The sequence below is a fragment of the Thunnus thynnus genome, chromosome 10, assembly GCF_963924715.1.
Source record: "Thunnus thynnus chromosome 10, fThuThy2.1, whole genome shotgun sequence".
In the NCBI taxonomy this organism is placed as follows: domain Eukaryota; kingdom Metazoa; phylum Chordata; class Actinopteri; order Scombriformes; family Scombridae; genus Thunnus; species Thunnus thynnus.
This window is the reverse complement of record NC_089526.1, coordinates 28,976,768-28,998,251: the sequence shown is the minus strand read 5'-3', so window position 1 is coordinate 28,998,251 and position 21,484 is coordinate 28,976,768. Positions and strand designations below refer to the sequence as shown.

The 21,484-nt window shown below is 40.9% G+C and overlaps 1 protein-coding gene across 5 annotated transcripts in view; it reads right to left on the bottom strand.

Annotated features, from left to right (window-relative positions):
- The window catches only part of LOC137191923 (intermembrane lipid transfer protein VPS13B-like), a 343,015-nt gene that overhangs the window by 197,611 nt on the left and 123,920 nt on the right, over positions 1-21,484 (bottom strand). Inside the window, exon 20 of one of the 5 annotated variants that reach the window (XM_067602418.1) lies at positions 16,549-17,557. The exons of the other annotated variants lie outside the window; for them this stretch is intronic. Within the exon in view, the coding sequence (XP_067458519.1) occupies positions 17,397-17,557 (161 nt within the window). The 3' untranslated portion in view covers positions 16,549-17,396. Of the gene's footprint in view, positions 1-16,548; positions 17,558-21,484 lie in introns of those variants that run through there. 5 annotated transcript variants of the gene reach the window in all.

Below are 21,484 nucleotides of genomic sequence, written 5' to 3'. Positions count from 1 at the left end.
TTGAGTGATCAACACAGCTAATACAATAGGATCCAGATCAAGAGATGAACAGTGTGATTGACTAAAGTGGAAACTATGTGAACTCACATATACAAAATGTTCAAACGCTGCTGCTGCAATTGTTTCTGCGAAGTAGGAGGCACTTCGATACGGATCACTGAAATCATTGTAAGGTAATAACCAATGAGTGAAGGTGATTTAAGCAAATCTGCTCAGATTGAGTGTCAGGTTCTTCCGCACAGTTTATACTGCGTCCTAATAACATGCTTGTGGGTATCGAGCCTGCTTGTTGGAGAGCAGCAAGGAGCACAGTTAGTTTCAATTGCGCTCTTCAGAGTGGTATCACACTAAGCCAAGAATAACATTTTCTTTTGATAAATTTCTATGAAACTTGAGACTTTCTCTTGGTTTTGGTTTACTCTTAAATAATAATCTTTACCAACAATAAGCGGGCCCTGAGGTAATGCATTAGGATCCTATCAATAATGATTCCCATGCCGGCAGGATTAGCGCAGGGTCTCTGGCGTGCCGTGGAATGTCCCAGCATGACGATAGGAGGATGTTTCAGCTCTAGCAGGACTTTCAGCAGTTTAATGGAGCTTTGGACAAGACCCCGGTCTTCTGTTTCAGACCCTGAGGCAAAGTGGAGTGTGTGTAAGTGTGAATGTGTAAATGAGTGAGTGCGTTTTACCTCCAACAAGACCTAATTTGCTTGTTGCCTTGCACATATTTTAGTGTCACTAAAGCATAGACAAAGCACAACTATGAACTTTCCCTCGAAAAACACACACACACACGCACACACACTTATTTTTTGTTACACCAACTCTCCAGCTTGGCAGGAGTTACTCTCTCGTCTATTATTCCTTGTGAACAATGCAAATAAAACGGCTCTAATTTGCTCCGCTTTTACAACGTTCAGTGATTTGTGGCCTGTGAGCTTGTGCGTGTGTGTTTGTGTGTGTGTAATAAATGTGTATGACTGAAAGCATGTGCGATGCGAAATGTGTGTGTGTGTCAGTACTGTTGAATATGAGTGTGTTCTCTGTGTGTATGGAAGGTGTGAGGTCCGTGATGCGTGTGTGTGCATCTATTGTGCGATTTAAGTGTATATACAGTGTGTGTGTATGCATGTTTCGGTACTGGTGTGTGTGTGTGTGTGTGTGTGTGATCATTATTCATCAGGTGCACTTTAATCCTCAGCCATGGTTTATTACTGTTACAGAATACTTTCTGGGCAAAGGAGAAATTTTCTCATTGGATCAAGTCAAACTGACTCACATTTCTTCCTCTATTTCTTCATCTATCTTTTTACTTTTTTTACTTTCTGTCAATTCAATCCTTCTGTCTCTTCACTATTTCCCAGTCCACCTACACCTCCAAATTTCTCATCTCAATAACAACAACTTTGGTGGCATTTGTCTCTGCTTTAATTCCACTCTAAAACCTTCTCTTGCTTTCTCTTTTCCATCTTCCCTCGCTCCTTCATATGTATCCTCAATCTCGTCCTCCACATTAGAATTTGTGCCCTTTCCGTCCAGGTCACTCTTTCAACCCTGGTCTTGTCCCTCTTTATCCTCTTTCACCCCTCTCTACCCTTCCTTCTGAAACCATTCTTCCACCCTTCCCATCCTCCCATCCTACATCCACCTCTCCCCCCTCCTCCTGATGAGGAATCATAACCTCAGCCCTGTGGCTTGAACTCCTACACCACAGTGTGGCTGCTTAATAGGCTTTGGCTGTGGCTGTAGTGCTGGGGCCCGACTTCAAGTGGTTTCATCATACCCCAGAACAGCATGAGCAGTATAGGACCCAAAAGGCTGGGAATGGGCTGAGTAGTGAAGATGTATTCAATAAATTGAACCCAAAATCGCGGTCTACGGGACACACTGAGCTTGACAAAGCGCATTCAGTAGAAATGAGTCATAACATAAAAAAATCATATAACTTTGTAGATGGATTGTTTATTCAGGAGTTATTACACCGATAAATGAGCAAATAAAAAGATATAAAATGCCTAATTGCAAATATATCTCTCAACCAGAGCAGCTTAGCTGTGGTCGTTGAACAGCATCAATATGTATTACAGCCAATACAGCCTTCTGGCACACTATAATGTCACCAGTATTTCTCACTCTAAACTTCAAGGAAAGCCCCAGTGATTTTACACATCAGGTTTTGGGGAACACTACTGTACATGTGAGAAAGTTGTTTAGATCCTTTTGTGGCTCTGATATATTGCTCTGATAAATTGCCTCAAATGATGTCGCTTGAGTCAGTGTCTGGTGAAGACTGCAATCTGAGGTTACCAGTCATTTGTAGCCTGCTCCTCATCTCTGCTTGAGGCCAGTTCTAGCATAACACACCCAAATCTCTGACCAAATTGTCAGACGTTGAGCTGTTTTGTGGGTAAAGTAGGCAACAGGTTTTGACGAGGAAGAACATGTGGAATAAAAACACATTTTTTTTCTTCTTCTTTCTTTAAAAGAGTCACAAGGAGAACAGAAACTGGACACTTTGCAGGGGGGAAAAAAAAATCACTCCACTTGATTTCATCTTAGGATATCTAATGAAAAGTTCATCTTTTTAAAGGGGATCACATGACATAAACTGCATGTTTAAGTGACTTGACTAAATCGGAGGAAGCAGAATTTCACACTGTACGGATGACTGTACAGTGCCAAAGCCAGTGCAAAAAGCCTTTTCATTTCCATGAACAAATACAATAAACAAAAACCCACGCATGTAAGTTTCCATTAGGGCAAAACTGTTTCATCATCAGATGAATGAAGCTGACTTGTTGAGTGTATTAAAGTCTAGTAAGCTGGTTTGCTAAAATAACTAAGTATTCTGAAGTAACTGGCAGTGTTTCAGCAGGGTTTTCAGTGTCTTGCCAGCAACTGTCATATAATTGTGGCTGTGTCATGTCTATTTGGCTTCTGCCAGTGACAGCCATGGCCACGTTGATACATCACAACACCACTCAAAAAGCTCTCTTTCTGCGATTAACAGAGCAAACAATCTACTCTCTCTCAAACTCCCCCTATGTCAGTTTGACAGTGACACAGAAACAAAATATGTGTTGACCTGGCTTTTGAGGCTTTCAAGACCAAGGCTTTACCATCCACACTGTGTGTTCTTGTTTCATCATTGTGTTGACATTACTGCCGGAGAGTGACACCTCCTTTGAAGCGTGCAGCACCATGAAACGACCTGGCATGCTTCGAGGGCGACCTCGGCAGCAGGCTAACTGTTGTTTTTCTCTGCTCTAACAGGGTGGCATATGGGTAATTACAGAAAGTGATGACAATGATAACAGAGGTGTTTTTCTTACTTCCTAAATGATTCCTCACGAAAACACACCGAGAACTGCTCAGTGGCCTAGACTTTGAAAATACACACAACTGCACAATATATGCGCAGGCATCTGTGAAGACACACTTGCCTTGACTCACCCGCAGTGGACCTATTAATGTCAAAGGTGTTTTTTTTTTCTCCGGTGGCTTAAGACCAGTAGAGTTAAAAGAGAGCAAGGGGCTGCTGGTGTTGTTTTACGGTTGTCTGACATCGGGCTGCTCAGCCTGAGGCTACAGCGAAGCACCAGGCCAGACTGAGAGAAGGCCTCTAACCTTTAAGCCCTGGCTAAATTCTTCCCAGTTTCCTCTTTACTGGGTCAACAGCCCCAGTAATCTGTCTGCCGCACACCTTTCTGTCTTTATATTGTCTTTTTATCATGTTACGTTGGTTAATACATCGACATTTTTGAATGCAAAAATCTGCTTTTGTTCAGGCACTGCAAGCATGAAATTCAATAAAAATGGGAGCGGTTAGGTCAGTGCAAGTTCAACACCAAGTCCCGCAGTGGAGCCCAAATCCCTGATTGGGGTTACAGAGGGCACAACCTCCAAACTACAGGGCCATGACCCCACCATCAGAGTTACAGACAAGCAAAGAGAGTTTGGAGGCACTCACCATCCACCCCCCAGGTAGACAGAGGGGGGAGGATTCATGTTCTAGCCAGTTAAGCGCCCCCTCAGAATCGCTTCATTGTTGGACGTGAGGCAGCACTGGGACCCTGCGTCCAGCTTCTCCAACAGAAAATAAATAAATATAGCCCAGCCCGCGTCAGCCAGATGACTTCTGACAGGTTTGGTTAATTTCGAAGCCAAGTAGCAAAACAAAACATTACGCCAGCGTGCGGGGCCTACGCTGCCTTTAATTGCTTTTCCGATGAGCTCATGACTCGAAGGTGTCCTGGAGTGAGCCATGCAGCCCGACAGGTGTTCTGCTGGTGTGTGTGTGTGTGTGTGTGTCTGTGTGAGTGTCTGTGACTATGAATGTAGAGACCTGGAGCTGTTGACACCACTGAGAAAGGGACTCAGCTGTGTGTGGGTGGGTGCGTGCAAAGAACAGTGTGTGCAGTATATGTAATGTGTGTGCGTGTGTATCATAAAAGTGCGTCTTTGTCAACATAAGGAAGTGTTTCTGTTTGCATCCATTTGTGTACGCCGTGTAGAAGGGTGAACAGACACTGAGACACATGAAGCCACACATCTCTCTCTCTTATTCACACACACACACACACACACACTGCTCTTTGACACACATTCACTGTGCGGCTGTTCCCCTGCCGTGCTGCGACCCAGCAGCCCGGGGGCAATACCGCTGCAGGAGCCCAGGGGCTCAGGAAGGACACAGGCAGGTTTGACTGGAAACAGACCCTGGCCTACGGAAAGCCTGCTCTCACTCTGGGCCCATACAACTCTCTGCACTGGAAGCCTGTATATGTGTGTGTACATGTGTGTGGTTTTAAGAGAATATAAGTGTACATGAGTAAGTGTGTGTGTGTGTGTGTGTGTGTGTGTGTGTGTGTCTTTCAACATGGCTCAACTGCAGTAGCCTGCAGCTGACAGGCTAGACCCACCTCGTAAAGGTTGACTATGGATGTGGGTACAGTAACAGTAACAGTAACAGGGGGGAAGAGAGCTGGAGAGTGATTCAGCCAGTGAGGGAGTCAGTAAAAGGAGAGAAAGATGGAGTGACAGAAGCAGCGAAACACCTACAAGAAGAACAGACTGAAAGACAGAAGGACAGAGACACACATTCAGAGAGAGAAACAAAAACAGAGACAGACAAAGACAGAGTAGACACAGATACAGTACTTAAGCAGACGGAACATAACAGAAAAACATTGGATGTAGAGTAAGTAAGTCATTTTCCTAATCTACATGATAAGTGAGAGGGCCTTAGAGTTTGGCCAAGAATCTGTATGATTTATGGGATGGCTACGATAGGTCTCCATACATGCGAAGTCCTGAGAACCGGATATATCACATACATAAAGACTGGACATGCATTAATGCAGTAGTGCATGTGTGTGAGCTGTCCTATCATTTATGTGCCTCTGCACACAAGAAGAAAGGACATTTATGTCTGAAAGGTCAATGTACAATTCAAAACCGTGTATGCACTGTACACACACTGATATGCAGCAGGCATGAGTGTCAGCATGTGTACATGATGGTTATGTACAGTATGTAGTGTGTACAGGGTTGTATCTCATCCGCAGAGAGAGATCTATCTCCGTTCCCACCAGGGCTGAGGCTTTTTTTCCCATCTGCTGGGTTTGGTGACTCACGGTTGTTAGCTGTGGACTCGACACATTTTTTCAGGCTAATGTTCAAATTCATATAACAGCACTGATCATGTTGCAATGCTGTTGTCTGGAAAGCTTTGGGTGGTGTTTGACTCAGCAGCAGCGATACTTGCCCAGTGTATGTATATCACTGTGTCAATGTGTTTTTGTTTCTATTTTAAAATTGATTAGGGTGATTTTTACAAATACTAAGATACACATCAGGCTGAGTAAGGTCTGAATGAAGCCCAACTCAGCCAAACAAAAGTTAACTTTTGACCACATCTGTGCAAGTCACTCTGAAGTGTGATCAAAGCTGTTTAGTGTTTGTACATTTTGGAACAAATTATATATTTTTGTCTTAAATACTCTAAAATAGAGCACACAATAAACATTTGACCATGGGAAAATGGACTTCTATCCATCCATAGTATGTATTATAGACCAGTAATGAGGCCAGATGAGGGTTGTAGGACAGCAGAAGAGCAGTTCTGTCGAGCAGATGTTGATAAGAGGCTCCATAGCCATACATATCCCCCTTCTAGATGATTCCTAGCCTTCATAAATCCACATCAACTCCCTTGGTGTTGAAAAGACAACCAGACCCTGCACAATTGCTGCCTGTGCCCCTGCTGAAACCCAAGCAGCCCTGATTCAGAATATTCCAGCTGTTATCTCTCTTCCTATCCTCTTTCTCCTTCACTGATATGCCCACGAAAGTACACTCGCTTTCTGTCTCGCTCACTTCAAATCACACCGAAGGAAAATGCTTAAAGTCATGACCAAATGTGACCTGGCCCTTGTCAGCAAGATAGCTAGCCTTCTTAATGAGAGACAAAACAGACTTGGTCCTGATTGCATTAATGTATCATTACCATATCCATCATGGACATACAGTGCACTGTGTGAACTCTAAATGAGCCCCAGTGAAATGTAAGGGGAACAAGAGAGACACTTCTGAGCTCATTAAAATAAACAGACTTCTGCTTCTGCTGCAGCTTTCCCACACAGTTTGAGTTTTGCATAGTTACCTTGAAAACTCCTTATCGCTGCTATCATTCAGCTGGCTCATGGGCTTTCACTACAGTTCAAGCTGAGTTCTCTCAGTTTGTCATAAGGAGAGGGGGAGTCAAGCAATTTAATGTCTGTCATTAGCTGGGGCTCCTTCCAAATATTTTTATATGAATTACAATGTAACAAATTGAAAAGCTTAATACAAATGGCAAAATCTGAAGTTTCCTTGAAATTGCAATAGTGGTTCTTATACTCTTGAGTCAACAAATGTCCATGAAGGAGTTATGCAATAAACACCAGAGGAAATACTTTGCCAAATGAATAATGATGTTGGTCTTTCTTCATGCAAATAGTAACAACTTGAAGAAGACTGGAAGCTGTTTGTACGAAAAAAATGTAATTGTTTAGTGAAGCTTTAGACGCACACAAATCAAAGTGAGAAAATAAACATGCAACATACTGTGACATGCAGATGGGCAGGAAACCTCAAGCATCCTGGCTAAGGAAGAACACTGAGTTCGAAATGCATTGCCCTCCTATCACCATGAAATACAGCTAGAATATTACGCTAGACAAAACTTGACACCAACTGTTTTTGATGTGTTTGTTTCAGAAGCTTCAGAAGTTTCCCCCCTGATAAAGACCCTGTGGCATGAAAACCGGTTGGCTTTTTCACCAGTGTGCTCAACTAAATAAAGGCTTCTAATATAACTCCTCATCTTGCTCTGCCTAAGTGTGCCTGAAATTTCTTTTCTACTATCAGTTTTTTTAATCTTCAAGAGCACCTCAAGGTTTCCTGAACTTAGTGCATGTGAAACTGAACGAGCACTTGGCCTCTTCATTTTTCTTCACCTTAACACTGTATTTGGTTAAATCCAGCTGATGAAAAAACATTTAAAGAGTAAATTCACGTTTTGCATAATTGCACCGGTCTCTAGGGGGGAAATGTATGACTGTCTTGAATCCATGACACACCCAACGACAAAGTCAGGTCATATTTGTTGTAGTTGTGACCACACCCAGCTGTGATGTACCACTCTACATCACTGCTGCTCAGGGCATGTTGTCAGCACTACTTGGCAGGACAGGCCAGATAATTAGACTGAGCTCAGGTACTCCTTAATTTAAACATTTTTTACATGATGTTTGAACAAGGCTGATGTGGCTTCCTTTCTCTCTTCCATTTCTCTTTCTTACACTTCCTGCCTTTCATTGGATTTATTTATATCCCTTTTTGATTGTGTTTTCTCACCTATTCTTTTTTAAATAATCTATGACATCTGTAGTTACCTCTCCTATTGTCCTCCTCTACTATATGTCTCCATCCAGCAACTGACCAGCTTCATGATCCACCTGTCTTTTACAATAAACATCCAGCTGATGGATGCCCAATCCCATCTTCAGCTCTCCTCACAGCCCTCAGCTTTCAGTAGACCATGCAGGACAACCGAGGACGAGATCCTGTCTTCAATTACCTTCAAGAGTCTTTCCACCTCTCTGCAGAAACTCTGTTCCCTCAGTCTTTCAGCTTGGCCTTTTGTCAGTTCAGTAGACTTAGTAATGATCTCAGTGACAGATCAAAGTCCTCTGGCTGAGATTTGAGGTCACTCAGGAAGCTGGGAATGCTGCACTGAGGAATCTGATGTTTGCACGGCAATATGCAATGGATCCTCTCCTTTGGTCTGTCTGTCTGTGCGCTGTATCTATCTGTCTACCGGTCTGGCTGTCATCCAGTCGACTGGTCAGAGTTTCTCTGACAGGCAATTTGTCTGTTTTGTTCATGAGTGAAGTCAAGTTCATTTTAAATACTCTTCCAATTCTGGCAACATCTTAGGTGATAAGCGGTCACTGATGAGGCATTTTTGCACTCTGCTCCTCGGAGATCAATAAAATAACATAGCCAGCATTGGATGTTCAGTTAGTTGCTGCTCATGTCAGCTCCTGAGTTCTTACATTTATTCCAAAGAAAATGTTGTTGCTGCTGCCAGAAATGGGGAAAAAAACATAATTTTCTGCACACCAGGGGATTTCTTCCTGGGAAAAACCTACACAACACCAAGTGTTGAGAAGAATTCTAGTAAAAAAAAAAAAACTTCAGAATCCAAAGAGGGAATCAGTATTTCTTAACAAGTGAGGGTGCACTGAAATAAATTCAATTCAAGGAAATGATTATGGTTTCAACAAAACACATCGCAGCATGTTTGCCAGTGGTTCAGTGTTTCATTTTGCTAGAGCAGTTAGTCTTTCTGAGGGTATAACTGTTTTAACTCCACAGGTGCCTGGCTATCACTGTCTGTGTCTGTTAACAGTATGTGTTCAGATGATAAAATTAGCAACTGTAATCTATAACTTATCCAAAATATATGAGTCCTTATTTGAAATCATTATTTAAGTCCAGGTCATACACTTCCATCTACAGAAACAGCATTTTCTATGTATGTTTTGCATGTTTGTGCAACAGAAAATAAGTCTGATCATGTGTGTTTTCACTTTCTTTTAACCTCAATAACTATCACAGTGTCAGCCTCTCACATTCCCATGAATGTGATTTTACACTTGCTCTCCAAACTGACAGCAGAATAATAAATACATGAGTTGGAAACAGAGAAAGACAGAGTATCATGGGGGGAGCGGAGGGCTGTTTATATGAAATAGCTAATATCTCTTAACCCTTCCTCCTTCTGTCTCTCCCTCTTTTTCTCAGTTTCAGTCTCTGTGGGTCCGTCTCAGTTGCTGCTCCCGCTATCCACCTCATCCTCTTCTTGCTTGCCACAGTAGATTGAAGATTACTCTTCTTAAAGACATAGCCTTAAGTGGTTGCACATTTGAACCATTTAGCAATTTGGTCTAATGGTTTCAGGATGAGCTATTTTAGCTGTGATGCAGGGACGGAGGGATAGAAGGATGGAAGGCGTGTACAGTATGATGAAACGCTAGCTCTGATTGGCTGGTTGTCCTTATACAGGAAGGGGGTCACTGCGGTGTCAGTGCTACGAGGGATGAGCTCAAACAGAAATAGGATGATTATAACTGAACAATTAGAAGTCAACAGAGCGAGAAAAATGTTTCAAGATATTATAGAAAACCGAGGAGGAAGAAAATTTATGGTTGTTTTAGATTCGTAAAGGTTTTGTGTTACAGTAAGGTCAGGGCTAAACTGATATAGTGGTCCTTTTTTTAGTGGAATAGTACATCAGCACAGACAGCCAGAGATTCATGCTTTCTTACTGGTGTGTTCATTAACCCCAAAACCCTGACTTTTGCATAAAAACTTTAAGTTACGAATTCCATAAGTCTAGATAACGAGAGGGATGATAGCTCTCCAAGGACATGCAGTTATGTGTGTGTGTGTGTGTGTGTGTGTGTGTGTGTGTGTGTGTGTGTGTAGGAGGGGGCATGGCGGGGGGGGAAGGGGGGGTTGTGAAACTTCAGAAGAAGAGCTCCTTTGCATCTTTGGCCTTTTATTAGTCACTGTTGAATGAAGCCATGGTTTGAACACTCCTCACTGACAGCAGAGTAAAGGCTGAGTGTGTGTCTTGTTTTTGGAGGATGTCCCTCCTGTCTGCACACACACTGATGATAAGTGGGAAGTGTTTACACCCATCAGAGCTGTATTTAATACAGTCAGACATCACACATACAGACAGACATGTACTGTGCACACACAAAAGCTTGGGCCACCTGCAACACAGGACGTCCAAACTACTATCAGCTGCCATACATTTACAAACCGTGGCACAATAACAGTGATGAGTCAGCTACTCTAAACACACTTGAAATGCTCCCCAGACTGGCTTATTGCAGACCAACAGGACAGATAGGGAGGAGAGGGAGATGTGGGGATGATAGGGACAAAGAACACGTGGGAGGGGAAGGGACAAGAAAAGGAAATGATGGGAGGACAGAGGTCAGTTGAGAGAAAGGAGAGAGGGAGGGCAAGCAGGAGAAATATATGGGGAATGGGAGGAAGAGCAGAAGAGAAGGAGGGAGGAAGGACAAGTCTTTGAAGGTAGAAAAGCAGCAGCAGCTGCTGCCAAAAAGGCTGCACTTATCCTTCAACCTCTAATCTAAGAGTTATCATCAGGACACAGTCTACATCTAGTGGGACAAACCCCCCTCTTGGTTCAATTACCCCTCTCTCAAATCAAATTCCTAAAAAACAACCTAATTGGGTTTGAAAGCACACATACTCTCATGATACTGTTCATATGAAGACGAGCACACATTATACTGATGCACATAATACACATGTACAGCTGTCAGGCAGAATGAAGAACAGGATAACACTGGACTTGTTCTGTAGACTGTTGTTCATCTCATAACACCGCTGCACCGTTCCATATACATGTAATGCATAGACGGTGAGAGCCGCAAAGGCCAGCTCGCTGACAATCCATCTCCTTTCCTTTCAGTCGTCTGCCGACTGATGTAAAAAGGGGAGATGACATATTTGGCCATGGAAATGGGACAAATCCCGAGGTGATCCAAAAAAGACCAAAGCGACTGTCTCCGTGGAAATCTTAAATTTGATTAAAATGTTTTCTGTCTAGACTCATGAAATTCACAATGGAACATACGTTTTTTCCCCCACGTTGAGAATTAGTGGCCCACGCCATTTTTAGGAATATAATGGAGGAGTAAGAGACATGTTGGAGGAAAACTGTTGTGACCTAGAGTATCGCTTACCAAGATTCTGATACTGCCAACAACAGCTACAGCTAGAAATATCCATGTCTGAACCAGAGTTGGTCAATAAGACATATAGTAACATTACATAAACCTCCAAGCAGCGGAATAATGTAAACCAAGACCCTATTTGTTAAAATCACACCACAAATTTACTCTTCAGACCATAACCTGCCAAGATAATAGCTTGTGATATCAGAAACCATGTTATTGCACAAGCCTCCTGACTCATAATTATCACTAACAACTTCATATGGCAAGCCCCGTTCCACACATCAATTATATGCTCATTTTCAGATATGCGTGAGAGCCTGATAAGCAAATAAAAACGTTCCCCTCAACTTGAGCCGCCCATGTAACCAAGGCCTACATTTATCACGGTGTCATGGCTGTGGATTGTATTCACATAGCAACTTTCAGCAGACGCGGCGACTTATTAACCCTTGTTTATACAAGCTGACTAGGTGCACATTTGTTGTTTTTTTAAGCAATTGTCGATGGCAGTAGTATCAGGGGTAGGAGGGCTGATGTGTGCCCAGTTTACATTTCAAGTTCAAGGGAAGGCAGTGCGTCCAAGAGACTGAGGTGATCTAAGATGGGTATTCTACTATTATTAGAAGCCTTATGAACACGTTGGCTAAACTTTTAATTATGAGCCAGAGGTTGGTGGAAGCTAATCTCTAGTGGCTATTAGTGTCGGGAACTAGTCCTTTCATCTGCAGGGCTTGTATATGCTGTGAGGGGAGGAGAGTGGTGCTAGAACTGCCTGTGTTTACTGCCTGTTTATCTAAGTGGGCATGTGGGGGGCTGGAGGGCCACGGCAGGTCAAACCACACACAGCGAGAGGAGTCCAGGACCCCCGGAGGACCACTCAAAGTGATGAGATTTTACAACTACTGCTTGGTCTATGACTACTGCTGCTGATGCACACATATACACGCTTGTAGAAACAGACTGACACACCCCCCCCCACAACCTCCCCTACTCAGAGTCATGAGAGTTTATTACTACTGTGTTGAGAGTAAGTGCCCCTGGGCAGGAAGAGGAGTTGAACGTTTCTGTGGACCTTAAGGCCCCCAAGGCAAAGACAGGGAACCACAGCTTTAACAAGGCCAAGTATGTATACACTAGATTGTTATTTTAAATCTGCTGTACAACTACACTAATATAATTTCAAGCTAATTACAACACTATAGGCCTTCTCACTTTATAGTATCATTTCATAGACAAAATCCAAAAAAACTTAACATTGAGTCTGCTTAGGAAAAGGTGAAAGCACTTAAAACAGATGCTTGTATTAAGGCAACACTTATCAGACGCATCAACCTGCAAGTGAATTCAATGCTGTTGTGCCTATGCTGCCCAGGAAGCAAAGAGAATTTTCCCTCATACCATCATACCACCAGTGTGATCTTGATTTTTAGTACCAGTGCCTGCACAGAGGACTGCTTTGTGCCTACTGAGAGAGAGAGAGTAGGGGATACTGAGAAAGCCACTAGCAACCAGCAAATCAAAGGCAAGCAGTCTGGTTTGTTTTCTCACAGTACAGGGCCTGAGTGAAAAAAACGGCTAAATAAAATAAACCTTTAATTTGACTGAAATTGGAGGCAACAAGCGCTGCTGTAAGAAAAGGCTGTGAAGTGTGATTTCTTGCGGTTTGGGTTAATCCTGACTGAGGAGCCCTTGAGTTGAAATGTCAGCAATATGAGACTAAAACAAAAATAATTACTCCCAGGGTTAATGAACACAACTGCCTGAGGCATGGGGAACTAGAGAGAGAGAGAGAGAGAGAGAGAGAGAGAGAGAGAGAGAGAGAGAGAGAGAGAGAGAGAGAGAGAGAGAGAGAGAGAGAGAGAGAGAGAGAGAGAAGGTAAAAAAAGACAGAAAGAGAATGGGAGTGATCTAAAGAACAAGCTGAAGGGGCTATTTGCCCTCATTTTTCAAACAGAAAGGGTCAAAATCATAGACCCGTATTTGTCTTCATCCGAGCAGCTAAACCACTAAGTCCCATCGCTAGAATAATAAATTGTAAGTGAGCAGGCTGGCATTCTGATACAGGGCCATCCATCTGGGCCGTTGCTATGCTCCGGGTACCATTTCCCCTCAAGGATAATGGCTTGTATGGCTAAAGGATAAAACATGAAGTACGGCAACACCATACCTCCCTTTTAACTATTGCCATGCTCTACAAGTTTATACCATCTCTCTTCAACCAGCTTTCATCTTTGCTGTTATGTCTACACACACCATCTCAGCTTTGCAGGGAGTTGCCCATTACAATAACACTGGTCACTGGTGCTATGAGGCACCTGCATCTTACACTACTGCACTAATGTGTGTGTGTCAGTGTGCATTCACTCTGTGTAGGTGTGTGTCTAAAAGAAAATGGCTGTATATAAGATATGAATGTATATATGTCTGTACATATGTACAGGATGTAACCTAAATTAAATCAAAACACTGTAAAAAAAAAAAAAAATGTCTGTGAAATTAACAGTGAAATGCTGTAAAATCATGACAAGTGTAAAAAAAAAAAAACAATGAAGCAATAATATTTTGTAAAATACTGAACCAAACACAACTGTTAATTTTGAAGTAAGAATATGTTAAAAATCATATTTCTTTGTAGAATTTACAGATTACTGTAGTTTAAGTAAAAATAACACAAAAAGCAATACAATACAGTTAAAATTAAAACATGATTGTGATGAAATGTTTTTTTTGTCAGGTAGATTAATTTTATACAGAAAGAAACCGTATTACATTTTACAAATTCATGTAAGAGATAAGATAAGAATATGTACAAATACAATAAAACTATGTTAATATGAAGGGTTTAAATAAAAACAGGTGATGTGTCTGTTTAGAATTGAGTGGGCCTATATTTAACAATGTAACAGTAGGCTAGTAGTAAAATTACAATAGTAGTAGGTCACTGTAAAAAGAAAATTGCATTATATGTGAACTATTTTTACAGCCTCCCTGATAAAAGAACTCATGAGTAAGTGTAGCTAACAGCCGAGGGATTTTAAAATTTTACATTGAAATGTTCCTTAAAACCTGCACTTTCCTATTCATGTTCACAGTATAAAATAAAATGTGCTTGGTATACTGGAGCTTAGTGCAGGTGAACATGGAGTATATTGTTAATATTGTGGACAGATGAACGACAGATTTGTCCATACATATTAGGACATTGACAAAAAAGTTATTTTGCCTGCTGTCACAACACACAGGAATTGAAAGAAAAATCATTATTATTTTCTAATGTGTGGATTTTCAAGTTTCAATTTTAATTTGAAGGTATTTACACATAAGGTGACTGGTGATGGAATTGGAAAAATTTTATCTTTGTCTTCCAAATGGATAATTAACTGTTCATCTGTTCTTTATCTGCTCTTTATTTTTATTTTTATATCTGAAGCTCATTTCTATTGGGTTCACAATGTGCCTGCACCCTCTGTTACTGCTAGAGCCATTGTTACAGATTTTAAATGAGCCATTTCACGGTGTGAGCGCCAATTTCACACAGTGAAAGAACTTATATCCCACTTAAAAGAGCATATAGTGGACAGGTGACCTGTGGCATGTCCAGTAACTAGTTGTAAAAATATGTTCACTGTGAAATCATCATTTACTGCTCATATGTCCAGGAAACATAGAGCATGTTCGCTGGATAGCACAAAACATGTACAGGGAAACTATTTCATAGTCCTCTGCTGTCACTGCATGTGAAGATGCTTCCCAGAGCATCAAATGATGTAACAACAAATGAAAGCATTGAATTGCCACAGAATTTCAATGAGACCTTTCTTAGAAATGTGTGTTTATTCTACCTAAAATTGCAGGGGCAGCTCCTTCTTCCAGCTTCAACAATATAGACGATTGTCAAAGAGATGCAACATGTGCATGAGTTGGGAGAGGATTACACTTGAAGTAAACTATGTTCACTTATGAGATGACATGTCTAACATGTTGCTATTGCTAAAATCTGTTCAAAAAATGTTCAAATACATAGAGCCTAAAAAAGTAATGTTAGGAAATGATGAAAATATGACACAAAGGTTTGCTTACTACATACCTATGATACAAACAATAAATAGCTTATTAGAATCAAAACTACAGAAGAAGTCAGTGTCACATCAGTCATGTGAAACAGACTCAGATGATTTTGGTGACATTAGTGATGGACAAAACTTTAATGAAGTTAATTCTGTATCAGGATGATTTTGAAATTGTCAATCCCCTCTGTTCTGCTAAGAAAAAACACAAAGTTGCTGCAGTCTATTTTTCTGTGGCACATGTACCTGCTCATGTGCGGTCCAATACTGATCACATGTCCCTTGTCTTATTCTGTGGAGAGAGTGACCTAAAACAATTTGGAAGTGTTAAGGCTTTCTCAGAGATGTTAGTGGATTTAAAAGATTCAGAGGAAAATGGAATAACTATAGGTTGTGAAACAGTCAAAGGGGCTCTGTATTGTATTGCTGGTGATACTTTGGGTTCACATGGCATTGGTGGCTTTACTGAAAACTTTAGTGGTTCTCAGTACTTTTGCAGGTACAGTGAGTTTCAGAATGATGATGCAAATGTATGTGGTCCACTGCGCACCCCTGAAAGTTTTAAAAAGATTATGCTGATTATGCTGATTGAAAGATTATGCTGTTGGTGATCTACAAGCTTAAGACAGTCAAGACATCAAAGGCATAAAGGTAAACTCTGTTTTCAATGCCATGACATCTATTCATGTTTGCCAGCTTGGTCTCCCACCTTGTTGACATATCTGAGGGTGTCTTATCCTATGATATTGCACTATACATGAAGTATTTCATTGAGAAAAAAAAATTATAATGGCCTCGGTCCAAGGGGATCACCTAGTTGGTGTGCTGAAATGATTGAGACTGATATGCTGCCAGTCAGTGTGGTAGAGGGCAAGAGATTGAAAGAGCTAGTTCAGTACCTTAAGCATAAATACATAACGCCATCGAGAGCTACTGTGACTAAACGTATTGAGAAACACTTTGAGGAGAAGAAGGATGAACTAAAAGTCAAGCTAACCAGGGCAGACAAGCTAGCCCTGACCACCAACTGTTGGACAGCTCTCAAAAGCTACATTATGAAAGCTACATCACAACCTTTCATAAAAATTTACTGGTTAGTTGCCGGTTAATGGGTGTCAGTCTATTGAAAGCAAATTTAACTGAAACTGACACCCCTAGTTGCTGTCTGTATTAATTGGTGACAAAGTGAAAAATCCAGAGGATGATGTGTGGCAGTTAACTCTCTAGTTTGAAGATACTGTTAATATGATTTGTGTGCAAAAGATTTCACAGTCCACTAAAACCAAAACACCATTTCTTGCAGCACTATCCAGCACAAATTTTGAAAATTGGCCCCTTGATCAGATTATGGATGATATGTTTTGAAAGTAAACATAGTTACTTCAAGAGATGTGCCGGGCATTTGAAAAACTGAAAACATCTGCCAAACTTTATCCAAAAGACATCAGATGTTTCAGGCATATCTTTCAGCTGGGCCAGGATGAAGTCAGCTACTGCAAGTCAAAGACAGTTTTACCCCAACCTTTACAGTGACACAATCAAACATGCAATGAGAAGTTTGGCTTTTCAGAAAACAATACTAGTGTTTCCACAGACATGCAGTGTAAAGGTACATCATATAAAAGGGCATTTCCTTGTTTCAAAAAGAGTCCATGAGTCCATGGAGTTTGGAGAAGTTCTCATTATTTTAATTCAAAATGATGCAGCTGTGTATTTTGTGATGGATATACATAAAGCTGACTATCATTCTGATTAACATCTGTACTCAGTGACAAAACAGAGTACAAGAATGCAATGTCTTAACATTAATGACTTGGTAGATTTTTATCCATTACTATCATATATTGTTAACAGGCACCAAGTCATTCCGCTGAAACACAGACGTTGGGGTGAACTTCTGTTCACCCTAAATGTCTTCCAAGAGCTGCCAAAGTCCTGATAGAGACTGGGTGGATACCTTCATGATACTGTGTGATAAGTTCCCAGAGGAACTGATGCAGTCATTGGAGAGAGGAAAACAACCAAGTCCACGAATGAGAAGGGAGATGGTCCGGATTGTGGGGTCCAGATTGTGGTTTGTGAGATGATGCGAAAAGTTCTTGCATAAGTAAAAGGAACTTTACTGAAGTTGCCAAAAAGATGGTGGAATTATCCAAAATCTCTGCAAGACATAATAGAAGGAGAGGTGATTGGGCCAGGGTATCACTCTCTAGTCAAGTAATTGCAAAATAGGATAGAGAATGTGAAGTGATCAACGACCCCAAAAATAAGAAAACTAAAGCATCACACTGATGAGTCTAACACAGACGAAGTCTGTCCAGAACGGAGAGCAGCAATCCAGGACACTAATGGGTGCATTAACTGGAATTTAAAACTCTTGTCCCTTGGAGAGACCCCAGAGAGCCAGCAGGAGAAGAAAGAAAAAAAAGTGAAGATGACGTTTCAGCAAATTGATGCAAATCCAGAGGAGGTCAAACTTCTGATGAAGTTGACTTTTTACACACAGTGTTAAAAGCCAACCAGAGGAAAAATATAAAATAACTCCTGGAATAGTGGCTGTTTTGGTTCTACGAACTTGGCATGGCAGTCCACTTGAGGGAACTCCCCGGAATTGGGCTTAAAGAAACTTTCACACAGAATGTGGATCTGAAGGGGAAACAGCTCCTGAACTAAATGAATACTGTTTTTGTGAACAAGAACAAAAAGTTCTACAGGCTGTAACAAAGTTTAAAGTGATGAGGGGAGAGCTGAGTGGTTGCTCTGAAGATGTCAGATGTGAGATGGTGCTGCTTCTGCTGTCCTTCTTTGATGAGAAGGAAGACGTGATGTTCTGTTATGTGGAGGACATATGCCTGGCAGGGGAAGTACAGATGGACCAAGTTTACTTGACTCCCACCATTGTTATGTTGTAAGTTTTTTTTGTAACATTTTTTTTTTCTTTCTTGGTCTTTCTTTCATTCTCCCTTTTGTATTTCTCTATTCTTTCTTCCTTTTCTTTCTCTCTTTTCTGTCTATTTGGACACAAATTCATGCTGCACAATGTTTTGTGTTACTGTAAACTCTGAAGGTTAGTCGAAGTGGCTGTAAAAGGCCTTACATTTCTCTCTCCTAAACCTGCACCTACACTGATCTCTGTATTGATGATAAGCAACTTAACTGACCTAGAAAATTTAAAAACATATATGCTCAAATTGTTTTGTGAAATGTTTCAGGAACACAAGTCTTGTTTTAATTTTTTAAAAATTATTTCTTTTGTTGCTGTTGTTTTTTTTCTTTTAAGGACGATCCTTAAATTCTTCAAAATGGTTCATGTTAAGTGTGGATAATGACAACATCCCCTCCTTCATTTGCACTGCCCTGTGCATGATGTTTGGGAGCTATCATTGCTCCGACATCCATTACCCATCAGAGCTGGTGTCAACCCTGGAATTTCTGCAGAGGTATGTCTTTTTGGATTGGCTTTATTCAACATTTTCACTTTATTGAACCGAAACAAATTTAAAGTAGTTGCTGCAGTGACTTGCGGGTTTGGGAACTTGTCATTTTATGCTTTTACTATTATAAGTGGCTTTAAAATAATACTTTGAATAAAAAGATGATTCATGTGAAGTTTTTTGTTGTTAATGAAGCTATTTTAATATTAATACAGTTGTCTGTTTTGCTCCTAATTCCATCAACCCAGAGAGGGGCACTAAAGCGGAGAAGACAATCCCACCTTCATGTGAACCCTAGAATCCTTACCTTGATTAAGGAACTTTTGGATTATGAGTGACGTGATTTCTGAATATGGACTAAACTCAGTGAGATTCATGGAAAGTGTTGATGTGCCCCACTCAGTTTGAAGGTTTGTTTCAGCTCATTATCTACTCAGTTCTTCAAACTTAAGAAGTAAAGTAGAAAGTAGTATTAAAAACAAGAATCAAGTAAAAGTTTCAGATGAATTTGTTAGAGTTTGTTACTGAGTTTTATTGCTCTTGTAGTTCCTCATTTGCATGCCTGAACATCAATTTGAAGAGCTTGTTTGAAGATATTGATATATATATATATGTTCTGTTTATTCTAATAAGGAAATGCAGTAATCCTTAAAGTTATAATCTTGAAGATTTTCATTTAAATAAATGTCTGTTAAGACACTATCTATCGCCGTATGAGGTAACACAATGGTGATTGAGCCTATTGCCCGCTGATGAAAGCGCTTGCATTTGCATTATTATAATCATTATGAACCAGGTGGCTGTGGCGAGTTTCCCGCCATGCGTTCAAATCAGCGGCGCAGCTGGTGATGCGTTTCCCATCACCCAGTGGTTGATCCGTCAGGGAAGGTAGGCAGACCTAACACAACAGACTTGCTCTTCAATTCACTTGTACTAGCGTCACACAGCGACTAGGGGTGGAGCTGTAGCGAGGTTACATCGCTGTCTCCGTCCCTCTCCTCTGCTCCACTCTGTCTATCTCTGTGTCATAAATAGCTGCAGGTCTGCGTCTGTGGCCAATGACACCACAAAATTTTTATTTATTTTCTTTAATGATAAGTAATAATGAGTAAGCCTTTTTCTTACAGAATTTGTGTTTTATTGTGAAGTGTTTTTGCTTTTTCTGTTGTAAGTGCTTTATTCACTAAATATGTTAATTTAACCTTGTGAGTAAATGTTTGGTAAAAAAAAGAAATCACTCACTATGTGTCAGTATAATGGCAAGGTCAGATAGTTGTCATTTGTCCTGGTTGCCAAACAAGGTGAGTCTTGTGTAATATGTGCATGTCCAGCTCAGACTTCAAGGGGGGAAGGGACAGAGAGAGAGAAGGAATGAAACAAAATCACAATAGAGTCGGCATGCTGCAGAGTAACAAGAAAGTTTTGTTGATGATGGACAATGGATGATAACCCTCATCCCCGAAGTATTTTAGCTTAGTTTCTGCCTGTTATATTTTAGCCTAAAGTAACTGATAGCAACCCTGAGCCGTGAGCCATCAGTGGCAACACTAGAGGATACTAGAAATACCACAGTAAACAAGTCAAACCTGTCTGGGTTCAAGTAAAGCCTGGTCCTCACTCAGAATATGGTGCAACCTGTTAGTTGGTATAGCTATAAGGCTTAATATTAATTAAATCCTGTTTATGTTCAATAACAACAAATTTCTCCAGTACTACCTGTGCCATGACAATAGGCAGAATCAGTATCTGTGAGAATGTAACCACAGGACTTCCCTCAGTACATTTTAATGCAATATAGTGTCCATATGTACAGTATATATATAAATAATCAAAAAGTACTCCATCGCACACCAGGACACTGGGATAGACACTATTTATTGAAGAATTACATTAAAAAACAAAATGGGCAAACTACGTGTTTCGCACATTGCTTTATCAGATTCGCTCTGATGATGAATGATGAAGCAACGCGCGAAACATGTAGTTTGCTCCTTTTGTTTTTTGATGTAATTCCTCAATAAATAGTGTCTATCCCAGTAACCTGGTGTGCGATGGAATACCTTTTTGACTTTCTGTAATTTGCCCTGCATCAGCTGGCACCAAGGAGAGAGGCATATACATATATATATGCACTGTAGTCTTATGATATCTTAGCACTGCATGCCCAATAAATCCATTTTGTACCCTTGTACCCTGGCTGCCCGGTGCACAGCTGCTAGAGGGGATGCGTCCAGGCAGAGAGCCCCAGAGAAACAACAACAGCTCACATCAAAGGAGTTCCAGTGGTGGAACATGATTATCAACTTTTATCCTATGAGTGTACGAGTCCTCCCTTTGCCTAAGCATCACTCACTAGCATGGGGAGGGAAGGGAGAGGAGAGGATGATTTGCTAAATACAAGCTGACCACAGACTGATCCCTTACTCATCTCTTCCTTTTGTTTTTCTTTCTTCTTTTGACCATCTCTTTTTATCTGTTCAACTTTGGTCTATTTCCTTAAAGCCACATACTGTAAATGCTCAGGCAAGTCAGTACATATTAAGACACAGTCAGATTGAGTCAAGTCCATTCCATTTAATCATTTCACTCTATCCATCCAGGTCCTCCAAGTTACATTCCAATTTCTCATCGCGAGTCCAGCTTAAGAACCATTA